The sequence below is a fragment of the Cupressus sempervirens genome, chromosome 1, assembly GCF_028749045.1.
Source record: "Cupressus sempervirens isolate cs-2001-9-10 chromosome 1, ASM2874904v1, whole genome shotgun sequence".
In the NCBI taxonomy this organism is placed as follows: Eukaryota; Viridiplantae; Streptophyta; class Pinopsida; order Cupressales; family Cupressaceae; genus Cupressus; species Cupressus sempervirens.
This window is the reverse complement of record NC_143118.1, coordinates 482,179,477-482,193,872: the sequence shown is the minus strand read 5'-3', so window position 1 is coordinate 482,193,872 and position 14,396 is coordinate 482,179,477. Positions and strand designations below refer to the sequence as shown.

At 31.1% G+C, this 14,396-nt stretch overlaps 1 protein-coding gene across 1 annotated transcript; it reads left to right on the top strand.

Moving 5' to 3' along the window:
• Positions 1-12,742: 12,742 nt before the first annotated feature.
• Positions 12,743-13,876, top strand: LOC149578367 (E3 ubiquitin-protein ligase SGR9, amyloplastic-like). Its single transcript, XM_089800324.1, has one exon. It carries the CDS (start codon positions 12,847-12,849, stop codon positions 13,795-13,797), a length of 951 nt encoding a protein of 316 aa, XP_089656450.1. The 5' UTR covers positions 12,743-12,846; the 3' UTR covers positions 13,798-13,876.
• The last annotated feature ends 520 nt before the right edge of the window (positions 13,877-14,396 follow it).

The window sequence follows — 14,396 nt, the reverse complement described above, 5'->3', positions numbered from 1 at the left end:
GGTAGATATATTTTCCATGTGTTAGCATCTTAGGAACATATGTAAGTCATTTATTGTATGACAAATTTATTTGACAAGTTATTCAACATGTTCCTAAAATATGTTAAATAAGTGTTAGAAGACATCTTCGATTATGGTGGGCTATAAGAGATTAAAGTTATTTTTTCAGTCATTTGTGGTAGATTCTCTTACAATTGTAAATGTTTCCATGCATGATAGATTTTATGACAAGTGCAATGTGCGTAAGGTCGTAATTCATACCTATTATTATTAAAAACCAAGTACTCAAATCTTGAAATTATTAAAGATAAAATGAGAAAGTCTAAAATCTATTTTTACCCTTATACAAAAATATTAAATTGAAAACTCGAAGATTCTTAAAAGATGATGAATTTCATACAATAAAAAATTGAAATCACATCATCAAAGATCTAAAGATTTAAAATCATTCATCACATCCAAAATTAATCCACCCATTGAATGAAAAATAAAGTGTGAAATTAATCCTTTTGATTCCTCTTGTTGCCAAACATCTACCCATGCCTTCGCAAACCCATCTCCATATACATGTCATGCCCAAACTACGAGGGCAAAAACACACAATTTTTTTTTATAATAATAATTAAATTGCTCTAAGTTTTGAAATGATTGTGATATAGTTAAACATATGTTCTTACGTTTCTTATACAACATTATAGTAAGAGTTATTTAAATAATGATGTAGATGACTACAAAAATAGTTTAATGAAACAATTAAGCAAATTACGTTGACATTAAAACTTATTTTAGATGGACAATAACCATAATTCTAAAACCAATTAGTACTAAAAAATTCAGACTTACTTCAATACTAAAACTAAATATATTTAACTAATATATCATCAATATAAAAACTAACATTACTAAGAAAATTATATATTAAAATTTCGAACAATGGATTACACCAATAACACAAGTAATAATTAACTAAAACTTACTTAATTTACGTTTACAACTTAACTAATTAAAATAAATAACAATTAGCAAAAACATAATTAAAGTAACTATAAAATTGAATATATGCTACTAACTAAAAACCATTATTAAACAAAAATAATTTAAATTAACAAAATGAACAACTAACTTAAACTTTAAATAGTTAACTATCTACTAACACATTTAATTTACATTTAAAAATTTGCTTGATTAAAAAAAATATGAAAAGACAATAATAAAATTAAATACTTACTAAAACATATTTTACACTAATCTAATATTAAACAAAATAACTAACAAAAAACCAAAACTTAATACTAACTTACACCTAACCATCTAACTAACCCTTAACACCTAACTCCAACAATCTTACACTACCTATACTCTAACTTAAGTCATAAAACACAAATTAAAATAAATTAATAAAAAAACTAACTAACTATCAAAAACTAACCTAACCTAACTATCATACCATCTAACTCTAACCTCAACAACTAACACCCTATACTAACACTGCTCCACCTACAACCCACATCAAATCAACCCCCCTAACTCCAAGCAAATAAAAGAGCTACGCTTCCCAAGTGGAGGGGACAGGGTACGTCCTGACCCAGACCTGACATAAGAGGTGGCGTCCCCAAAGGAAGGTAAGAACAAAAACGTGTTTGAACAAACACAATTCCCAAACAAATAGCATGAAAACAACACTTCCCAAGAAGGCTTTTTCCAAGGTTGTAATGAGGGGACAGGGTGACATCACCCTCATTACCATAAGATGCCCTAGCTAAAAGATATAACATGAAGTCTTGTCAACATTTTATTATTCCATCCCATCCATGCAAGGAGATGAGCACTGGCCAAGGAAGGAGATGGGATGATGGGATGGGAGACAAGTGACGTCACCCTCCCATCAGCAATCCATAAAATAAAACAAAACAAAACCTTTTTAATATGCAAGTTGAAATGTTGCGTCCAAGGAAAGATGAAAATGCATTGAAGGCAATAAAGTTAATTAGGTAGTTTAGGATATTTAGGTTATTTTCTTTCTCTCTTTTTTTAAAAAAAAATTATAAAGAAGCTATAAGGAAATTTTTCATTAAATAAAGATACAAATAAATATAAATTTGGAGAATCTTTTGAGGATATTCTCTGTTTCCAAGTGAATTAATTTGAAACTCCCATACAAAAGGCAGAGAGTTTTTTTTACTCTCTTGGGCCATTTTTTTTTTTTTTAACAAAAATTGCTAAGTATAGATTTCAAGCCATGTTTTTTTTTTTGAAGGCTTTAAACATTGATACAATAGTTTAAGGTATATTAACACCATATTTAATATGAACTCCTATGTAACTTGCATTGCAGTATATCAACCATAGACATTAATTTCTTTCCTGAACATAGTTATCATTTGAACATATAAGGAACATATAAAGAACTTGAAAATTTGCTCAATCAAACTGAATCTACATCCATGATATAATTTTTTGTTTCCAACATAGAAGTAAACTTGAAATTTTACCAAATTGAACATCATCAATTCCATCCTATTTTTTTTTCTTTGAGATTCATCCATCTAAATTTAAATCATGAATAAATCACATGATAACCAATTTTACTCAAAACACCAATTTTATTGGCAAACCTGATTCAAAGGCTCAGCCGGGAAAGAACCAGGAAGAAAACCCAGCTTCGTTGCCATTTACAACAAAGTTTAAAAATACAATTTACAATAGGATATCAATCCCAAATTTCAACAATTTAATTGAATTTTCTTCACGACCCTAATCAAGGGATTTATAATATTTTCTGCAACACATTGCTAGAACCATGGAGGGAACATAATTCTGATCAGGTGATAACAAGCATAACCAAGAGACAATCAAACATGCATATTCATACATAATTTACACAATAGGATTCACAATGAATCAAAACTAGGGAAAGGTGGATTCTTCCAACCAGGAGAAGTCAAGCACAACACCAAACAGATGCCCAATCAGGGCTATATACCAAGAACTTCTGTTCTTCCATTTCAACATACTGAAGTCATACAAGGTTTGTGCTGACAGGTAGGGGCCCATAAAACCCTACCCTTTCTCCCTCTTCTCATCCTAAGAAGAGACTCTACACTGGTTGGAGTCTGACTAAATAGACCTTTCCCAAAATTGGTCACTTCTGCCCTCTCCAAGGGTGAGTAATACCAAAACACCCATGCAAGAAAAATCTCAAAATTGCAAACATGAACATGAAAGGAAATCATCCAAAAATAACATGGTTTTCAAAGCTTCCGAACATACCCACAAACATACAAACATTGAAACAACAACAAGGTAGCATAAGCATGAAACAAGAATAAAATCTGAACAAGGGAGATAAGAAATCCAACCTTCACAAAGAGGTAATGGCAATGAACAAGTTTGAGTAGGTTTCTTTCTCCTTACTTCAACCTTCAAGAACTCCTCTCTAAATGTAGAGATTGGGTAACAACCTCCACAAGTCCAAGAAGGGCCTCTAAATAGTCCTCCAACTCAACCACCCAAGGGCTCAATAACTACCCCCACCCACTAGAAATTCTAGAAACTCCTAACTCAACCTACACTATGGTTAAACCCTAAGTGGAGATGAGGTGAAGTAACTCAAGATAACCATGGTGAATTTTCGCACAAAGGCAAAAGGAGACTTTTTGAGTGACCTCAAAAGTCAATAAAAGGGGCTTAGGGGTTGGAAAAGACCCCTAACCCATACCCATACCCTTTGGGTATAATAATATCATGTTTTAAGCCTTAGGAAAGAGTTTTAGAGCCAACCAAAAATTTAGGAATAAAATAGGACCATCTAACTATTCTAACATTGCGGATTAAGCACTAATCCTGATTAAGGGATGACTAACCTCGATTAAGAACTCAAAAGCAAACTGACACCAACTAAACCAACTTAGGTCCAAAGGTTAAACAATTAACCCTAAACAGCTCACTGAAGCACATAAACAATTAACGAGTGTCAAACAACACTAAAAGAACATAATTACAAGCATTAACATTCATTAAACAAGAAGATACATACATATATCTCACAATACAATACGTGAATTACGAACAATAAAGTTTCCAAAATTAGCACATAGAGATCAGTTCTGTTCCTCCGTAGGGTTTCTTGGCCAAAATATCTGCACACTTATTGCACACATCAGTAGTCCCAAAAATCACATGTATACGTATCAAAAATTCACATAAATTGAACCATACATCAATCAGGGTTTCTTTCATCCTACTTAATTCTTAACCATTAAAAAAAACTCTTAAATCAAAGTATGAATCGTACATTTACCGATTTCATCAACATACATATACATAAAACATTAAATGACAAACATCAATATATCTGAAAGTAACATCACATATCATGAAATAATATAATATGCTCTAAGTATCAGATAATGTCTCGACATCTCGAGTCGTGAGTAACAAAAAGATAAAGTAACAACTAAGGCTACGAAGGGTCGGGGCGAGGCCTCACAATACACCCTTTGCACGACCAAATTCATTACTTGGTTCATCTCTATAACCATATACCTTTAATCCAAGATTTTACCTAATCACCATACATCCTTCGTACAACCTACCTCCCATTTCATTTTTCTTACATCGTCTAACATAGGAAAAATATGATACCAGGGTAAGATAATTTGCATATGGAAGAAGTCAACTTCTTAATCAATAAAGTTCACAACAATATTCAAGTTAAGAAAATTTTGACCTTTCATTATTTCAACCATTTATTTGACATCAAATTATGATAACAATATCACAAGATATACATTGGGACTAGATTTAAAGACAAAAAATGAATTTCATTTGAAAATATAAAACTAAGTTTTCATAACATTGGATTAACATGAACATATTTAATGAATTTAAATAAAAAAAGTAAACAAAACAAGCATCATTCTTCCAACACATAAAACAAATTTTTGTGCAAGAAATATTGTAAGATAAAAAAACCTAACAAGAAGAGAGGTTGAAAGTATTTATTCACTTTGAAATAAAGATTACAATACAATCATACTTCTATTCTTTTCTTTTCTTTCAATAATAGAGCTTTTATTCATGCAAACAATCACAAAACATCAAAGAATTTATCTTGGTCATGTAAATGATCCTCCTTATTCAATGTTCTTGTGATTCTTTACACTATCATGGTGCTCACATTTAAATACTTTAATGAAAGGAGAAACTATTGATGGTTTACAAAATAAGGAAGCTCATACCTTTCTAGTTTCCAGACCATAGATATCCACTAAGACATTCAATAAGATGTAAAGTACACTTGGCTAAAAGATCCCAACAACTCATCCATTAGCAAATTTAAAAAGTCAATCCAAAACTAAAATACAATGGAATAAAAATAGAAAATTGGAGACATTTTAGCCAATGGAGCCTATGTATGTTAGATAATTAAGAGGGGGAAAGAATCAATTATAACCAGTTATCCTATAGGTCCTTAAAACACTTTCCTACAACTTTAACATTTTAAACTTTTGATCACTCACTCAGTAATCAATTTAAACTTCACAATAACATTTAACTTATTCTTCATAGTAAATTGTTAAGTTCATATATCAAATACTAGAGTAAACTTCATGCATATACTGAGTTGCAACAATAAACAATAGATATGAAATGAATATGCAACACAATAAAAATTTACACATTTTGAAACAAGTAATTAATGTGGAAATTCTATAAAAGGAAAAACCACTTGGAATCGACAACCCAAAATTTTCAATCTTTTGAAGTGACCTCTGTTAGGATCCAACCTTGTTAAAGGTTACATACACATTGTTAGAGGATTTACACCAAAGATAATCTAGACCTTACCAATCTTGAATATGAGTAGTCTTCTCTAAGACTGACAAACATTCAGAGGAATGTCACCATTCAATGGATTTACAAATAAGACTGTTAAGTTCACTTGGTTAAGAGATTTTCTGCTGCAATGATTATAAAGTAATAGTGAAATGATTTGTTTGAAATAACACTACCTTTGCTTGTTCAGATCTCTACTTTGCTCATCCTCTTTTATTTGTTCATCCTTTTTCTTGCTTTTGACTCCTTCTGGCTGATCCACTCATATACACATCAACTTAGCACTTCACTTGTTTGATCTTTACAACAAAAATCTTCTTGGTTATCCCTTGACTATCACCTTTAACATCAACTTGATCATCAATAATGAACATCTTGTTCATCCCTTAAATAGATAACTTTTTCCCAATTTACCAGATTCTTCCATGTTTTTCCACTTAATCAGAATAGTCCAATCTCCATCCAGCTCTGATTCATTGAATCTAGACACTTGGGTATCATGCCTTCACCTTGAACTTTGTGCATATTCCAAATCATCGAATCTCCTTCATCAGATCTTCTTTGATTTTTTCTAGTTGTAGATCTCATAATTAACTTTGTCCTTATCCTTGAAATTTCTTGAACAATCTTAATTACCATCAAATGTTAGCCTCAAATCAATTCTTCCAAACTATTCTTCTTTCCCTTGCTTGACTAACACTGCACTTTGCTCTGTCAATACTACACTCGGTCAACACTGTTATGGCTTGGTTAGTACTACACTTCATTCATTCTAGGGAAAACTTTAAGAAACCCCCCTCCAAAAAAAAGATATAAATTATTGGCGAATCTTTCATTATTTTGAAAAACCAAATTGTTTTTATTGGTGAATCTCTCAATTTTTTATTTTAAAAAATATTTACATTGGCAATTAATTTGAAATCATAATTTTTGAGTAGAAAATATTGGCGAATCTCAATAATAATAGGAAGTTTGCTAATTGTCATGGAATATTACAAATCAAAATTGAACATGTTTTATCTCATGAAAATTATGAGGATAATTACATTATATTTTAAATTGATAGTGAAAACTAAATATTGGTAATATATCCCTAAAGTAACTAATGATTATGACAATTATTGGTGAATTAATTTTAATTTCTTCAATAATATATAATATTTGGGTGAATCAAATCTAATCATGTGCCAAATATTGTGGCGAATCTTTGAGTTTAATTTTTTTAATAAAATAAATTATTGAAAATTTTAAAATATTTTAGAACTAAATTTATTAAAAATGTGGCGATTTATGTTGCATTAAATCTTAAATTATTAGCCAAATTACTAGCAAATTTTTTCTAAAATTCACAAAATTACTAATATTCACCACTAAAAGATACCCTAATTCATTCACTTGTGTTCCATAACAACTGTAGTAGCTTGGTTAATACTAAGGTTCTTCGTTCATCGACCAAACTGTCTTCCACTTTATGACTTCATGGCTCGCTTATATGCGATCTCAACACTTAATCAAATCATGTGCAACAATCAAATCAACATTATACTGTCAAAGTCTAACTCATCAAATGCCCATTGAAATCCATACACTTATCAATACATTCTTCAAATCCTCTTCATCAATCAAATGATATGGCACTCTACTGAATTAGCATAGTGTCTTACAAATCAGATTTGGTATCAATGGCAACATAACAACTAATATGACTCTTTCACATACAATAACAACATTATCAGTTGGTGCTTACAGTCTATGGATCCAGATGGTCCAACAACATGATGTTGCATGTGGACCTAGTGTGTACCTTGTACTTGTTTATTTTATTTCTATATAAACCAAATTAATTTTTTCTAGTAAAATGCAAACTATTATGGAAAGGGTATTGTACACTTTGCAAAAGAAAACAATTTGTCTAGTACTTTGGTTGCATGAATTACAACATAATATATTAAAGTTTGTGCAATGGACCAAAATCCTAAGATGCTAGATTTTGTATTTGACACCATATTCATTTTTTTTCCACCTTTTGGTTTTGTAATCATTTTTATATTTTTTCATCTTAAATAGGAAACACTTGATGCATTTTTGTCTTTCATGCCATGCTCTCTAATGGACCATCTCTCATTGTTTTATCATTGTTTTAGGCATTTTAAAACATGGGTACCTAATATAGCTTCACTTCGTAACCCTTCTTTTTCACACCTAAACTGAACTTGATGGGGCTATTGGTGTAGTTTATTTATGTATTATATATATATATATATATATATATATATATATATATATATATATATATATATATATATATATATAACTTAAAAGGTTGAGTTTGAAAGTATAAACTATCACTATCCTCCATAAGCATTACATTGTCATTATTATATTAATATGGCATTGCCTTATTATTTGGAATTTACATTTTTTTAATGGTCATGGTGTTATCCTCCCCCTCTTGCATTTTTTTATAAAGAAACTCATTGCTTGTATTTGTTGCACGCTTAATTGAATGGAATAGCCATTATTTTGTTCTTCATTTCTTTGAGCATGTAAGTGATTAATTAGCCTTAAGTCATTTTGGAATTTGGATAGAAAATATTAAATCTCAAGATTCCTACGTTCATGGCCATGGATTTGAAATCACGATCTTAGATTTGATTAAAACACGTGTCCATAATATTTAAACTAGTTGTCACTAAAAAGCATTGGTATAGCATAGAATTGAATGATAAAATCTATATCTTGTCTCGATTATAAATAGGACTTGTTAGATCAACTCAACAATATTTATTCTTGTGAATGCATATGTTACAATATTCCAAATACTTGATTACAAGTGCACTTACAAATACAATAATAATGTGATGACTTATATAAATGGTTATACCATCTTAGGGATCGTTCTTTTGTATAACATCCTAGTATTTGAATTTGAATAATACCTGTTTTAAATTGATAGATAACAACTAGTTGCTTTTTCAAAATAATTAGAAAATCAAAGATTATATTGACAATTTTAAATCAAATATCATTGTACGATAGTACTTTGTTGAGAGCCTTGTTGAAATATTTGTAACTTTTTAATTATACTGTACAAATTATTTATAAAAACTATTTTATATATTGATATAAATCTGATGAATTTTCCTTTTTTAGTTTGAAAAAATTCAAGTCAAATTAAACCTCTAAATTCAAATCATTCTAACAACAAGAGCTCTAGGGAGCTATAGTCCTTGCATTTCATTGAATGAGAAGAGAAACAAAGGCAACAAAATTATTTTGTGAAAGTCATGTGCTCCTTGTTCATATTTGAACACTAACAATTTTGTATTACTATCATGAATCCCACATCTTGTTTATAATTAATATTTAATATTAAATTATAGTAACTTTATTTATTTAGAATATTTTAAAAATATGTTAAGACATAATTTTTATAAAAAGTAATGAACATAGTAGTTTGATAATTATAATTATAATGATATAAATTTATTATATTTTATATTTATATTATAAATTTATTTAAAAATTAATAATGTACCACATTATTAATTACTAAATTAGAAACTATATTATATGGAATTTGTTTAAATTTGTCAAATAATGCATCTGTTCTATAATCTTTCAAAGCTCAAGACCTATCAATTTAAGAAAAGGATATTTTAAAAGAAAAGAGCCAAAAAAAATAACCAGCTAAAAATGCATATTCCTATCTTATTAAAGAATTTATCAATTTAATAATAATACAATATTATAAATTAATTAATATTAACATTAAACATAAATATTTTACTTTACTTCAAATTGATTTTAAATAATCTACTATTAGAAAACAATAAATTCTAATAATTAAATATTATTTTTTTCAAAACTACTACTAGTTTTTTCTTCTTAGGGAACAAAAGCTTGTACTTTATTGAAAAACAAAGTGTAAATCAAAACATTTTCTTGTAAAAAAGAAAAATTTAAATCAATACCACATATCAACACTTTGAAATATATGAGAGTTCTTGAGACATGCAGAAGTTTTTCTCCTAATAATTTTATTGCCACATCATATTGTGCCACATCATGTTGTGTGTGAATGAAAGTTAGGCAAGTGTAAAATAAAGAAAGCAACTCGCACAAGTTCTCTCATTCAGAATTTGTATTGGATAAATTTGCTAACATTCAAAATTTTATTTGGATTAAAACAATGATCGTGCTATGTGAACCCCTCATGTAATAGGCATAGATTGACAATAGGATTTGATTTGATGATATAGGTATGGCACGAGCTATGAGGCTGATGCAAATATTCGACCAAATAGCCAATGCCTAATGTATCTACTACCAATGATTAATAAATGCATTTAATGCATACTTATCACCAAATTCTTTCTTTTTTTTGTTCTTAGAAAATCCCAAAAATCCCAACAAAATCCGTTTCAACCAATCAATAATTAGGAATTTGCATTCAATAATTATTTTTTTTAAATATAGCTTTTTTAAACTTTAGAATATGACATAGATTGTTTTTAGTTCCTTGCCTTTATAAGGCAGGGATTAATAAGTAGGATCAAAAGTGCAAAGGAGATACAATTGAAGATAAATGCACAAATCATAATTATTGAAACTCTTTAAAAATTCACATATAAAATGGTAAGTACAATTGGAAAGCCAAATTCAAGAATCTCTGGTAAGTACAAGATTATAATCTGTTAGAAAATGGATTTATAGAAAGCCTTTAGAAACTTTATAAAGCATATGCAATTAGCATAAGTAAAGAAAAGTCTTGCAGCCTTTAGCAATATCTTCTTTATCTGTGATTGAAACTGTGTTTCGGTTTCCATCCAAGAAACATGATAAATAAATTCTATAGATATAATAGCATGTGAACCATGGGTTCACAGACCATATAAAATGTTTTTCTAAAATACCTGAAGAAGTACACGTGAGGAGTTTCCCAAAATGCCTAGAACATCAAAAAGTGAATAAGGTACATGAAAGAAAATTGACAATGGACAAAATGACAATGGAAAGAAAATTGACAATGAACATAATGATAATGGAAAGAAAATTGAAGAACACATTAATTTCCATATAATGTAGAAACAGGAAAGAAAAGAAAAGAGAAGCAAATCGCAAACAGAGAGAAGTCGTCCAAAGGTCATACCTATTAAATTGAAGCTGAGAACCGAAGTGAAAAAACCCAATTGAGAACAGAAGTAAAGAAACTCTCAATTGTGCACACAAGAAGAGCAATATAGTTCACATTATTTGCAATTGTACTCAATAGTACAGGGATATAAATGAATATGCGAAGAGCAATATAATTCACAGTACCTTCAAAAGAAAAGTGACGACAAAAGGAAAGTTAGCCATTGTAATCTTTCTATTTATAAACATGCAAAAACCACATTGAGTGGGTTGTACAAATTTCAATGAAAAAAATCAATATTATGATTTAATAACTGGTAGACCAACACAAGTAGAAAAATGGAAATGATAATAATAAAACGCCAAAAAGGCTTACCAGTTTCAACACCCATAAACAATAACATCAACCAATCTCTTGTCCCAACGATTTCCTTTTGTAATTCTTGATTTGTCTTGCAAGGTCAAAAAGGTGGAGCTAAGGCAGTATGGTAGACAATGCCATTACCCATAATCTTTTAAAGGAAAACAGAAATGATTATATGCAAGACCTTATAAAATGTAATCAGAAGAAAGTCTCAATGTGTAATCAGTGCAAGAAATAGGTGAGAAGCAGGGCCACCATCATCAGAATGCATGTGATTCCTTGGTCTACGATGCTCCTTACATTCAAGCACAACATTTAAAATCAGTAAAATAACTAGTAAAATTCACAAGGTAAAGTAGTAAGCTTAGTTGTTTCACAAAGAATCCATCATAAATCTAAATGTTTACTGCAAAGGCTTCAATCCTCTAAAAAGATGCCAAGTTTGCCTTCAATTAAAGAAGAACCGCCAAATCTGTTGTGTTAATCTAGCTTTGAAAGTAAAGAAAGGCAAGCATAAAAGTTAGGGTTTATTTACCATCGCTTGTTAGGGCAGGAGCAAGGGCCGAAACATCCTGAGAACATAAACTAGGAGCTGAAAGGTGATGTGGTCGATGTAACAATTACATGCAGAAGGCCACGTTCATTATTCTGCATAGGTCTTCCCACTTCTTGCCACGGCATGCACCATTCCCACTATTTCCCACAAATTTTATGCTGAATTTTCCATGCAAAAAATTAGAAAAGATCACCGGGAAATTACAGGGGAGCCAATCAAAATATCCTAAATTTGTACATGAAATTTGAGTTTAATAAAACTTAATTGAGAGACTTTAATATATAGCAAATGTTTGGTTGTTTACACAGAGATTGAGGTAGGAACAAATGCAAAATAGAGCATTGAAAACTTTAGTCTCATGCCTTTACGGCAGGGACTAATAAGGTTCTTAATGAGTTCATTCAGATCAACTCTTCCCAATGCAAGGTTAGAGATGAATTTGTCCCAATGGCACCTCCATATCAAATAACAAAAATAAATTTATTTATAAACAATCTCCCATAAAAAATAAATACTCAAAGTCAACTCAAATTAATAACTTATTAACTTTTACAACCCAAAAATAAATAAAATCAAAACACACTTCTTCCAAATTATTGAACCAAAAGAAAATGAAAAAATTTAAGAGTATGGGGATGCATTCGTCACCTCTAATGATGTTGTTGGGGGCAGTAGCAGTAGATATATTAAGAAAGAAAAGCATGTGGATGCACTGTTTCTGAGACTGACTTTTAAGGCCATAGAGGATGTGCGAAGGATCAAATGTGAGAGGCCCTGCAACAATCCACGTGTGTGAGCTTCAAACAAACGCATTAAAACAACAAAAACCCAGCAAAAAGTCCAACCAAACAACGTGCTGCAGATTTGCCGAGGACAGGCGGCATGGGAGAAATACATTCGGCCCAAAAATTCAACAGTACAATGACGTCCACTTGCAGACAACTATAATTCCATGTGTGCGCCACTACAGACTGAAATCCCAAGAATATCAATGGCATTTGGCAATCTAGAGCTCGCGGGTTCGATTCACAGGAGACTCCTCGGCATGGAAAGCCAAGAACAGTGGAGTCTGGTAGAGATGTTAGCCAGTGAATCGACTATGCATTCGCAGAGGCTCTGGTCAATTCTCCAATCGCCTCTCCGAATGGAGAATCTAATTGGGTATATAAACACCCTCTCCGCCCAACAAAAGAAACTGCTGGTTGGGCGCGTCGCCCTTTCCTTGCTCAGAAAAATCTGTGCTTTCATGGAGGACGACGACAATGGTCACCCAAAATCTCATCTTGGAAACAGGGCACCCATGAATTTTCATCACGGGGCAATAAAAATCTCGTCTTGGAACGAACCGGAGGCTCCAAAATCTCACCTTGGAAACATGGCATCTGAGTTATGTCACATAGATGCGGCATTAGTGTTGCTGATTGTAGCTGAAGCCCATGAACACGAACGGAATGGAATGAATATATCACCAAGAAGATATGTGTGTGAGAACATTTTGAAGATGGGTTACAGTGTGCCTGGCCTGATAGTTGATGAAGTTTGGCTGAGATCATCTATTGACCTCCTTTGCAGCTATGAGAGGCTTCTTGGGGCATTCATGTCTGTGTCTCCTCCTCCTCCTCCTCCTGCTTCTGCTGCCACTATTTTCTCTCTTCCCTCTGCCATTTACACTGGTGGAGGAGTGGTGTGTACAATATGTGGGGATGCTTTGAAGAGTAGATTGAGTGTTGCGAGCTGTTTGCCATGCTCTCATGTTTACCATTGGGAGTGTATTCATTCATGGCTCAAAGCCAGGAACACATGTCCTCTCTGTAGGCATGAGCTTCCTACTGATGATGTCATCCATGAAGTTGCAAGGCACATCAGGAGGATTCTCTCTACTTATTCAATCACTGAGTTTTGATGTACACAAAAAGTACTTCTGCCCTTTGCTCAATTCGATGTGTTAATATGAGATACTAAGTATAGATATTTTATAGCAAGTGATAATTTCTAGCCACTTGTGGGTTTTTCACTTTTGGGGATTCTTGATGAATAAATTTAAAGTATAAATACTTTTTTAAATAAAATTTTAGTACAAATTAATTGATTAATAAATTAGTAAATAAATCTAAAATAATTTTATGTATTTAAAGACATGATAACTAAATGTATATATGTAGGTAGAGATTGTGGGGCATTTTTCAAGTTAGTTATATTGGGTTAGAAATTATATAAGGTAATATCAAATGTATATTTTTTATAGTAAAAAAGAGACAAAATTAGGGGACTGGTCCATCAGTACAAATAAGAGGCAGAGTCTTTAACAACAAACAAATAATAAAAACCAATAATAATACAAACTCAACCAATCCCATTTTTCAATATAAAAAACCCATTCCATCTATCGAGAAATAGCAGATTAAACCAACTATTCCAATTAAAACTAAGATATAAACTGAGTCTTATAATTCATCATAATAATAAAGAGAACAAACATGCTATTAGGATAACTATCAAACT

What these genes read in the sequence shown, in the direction of transcription:
- LOC149578367 (XM_089800324.1), top strand. Translation starts at nt 12,847, where the DNA reads ATGTGTGCGCCACTACAGACTGAAATCCCAAGAATATCAATGGCATTT.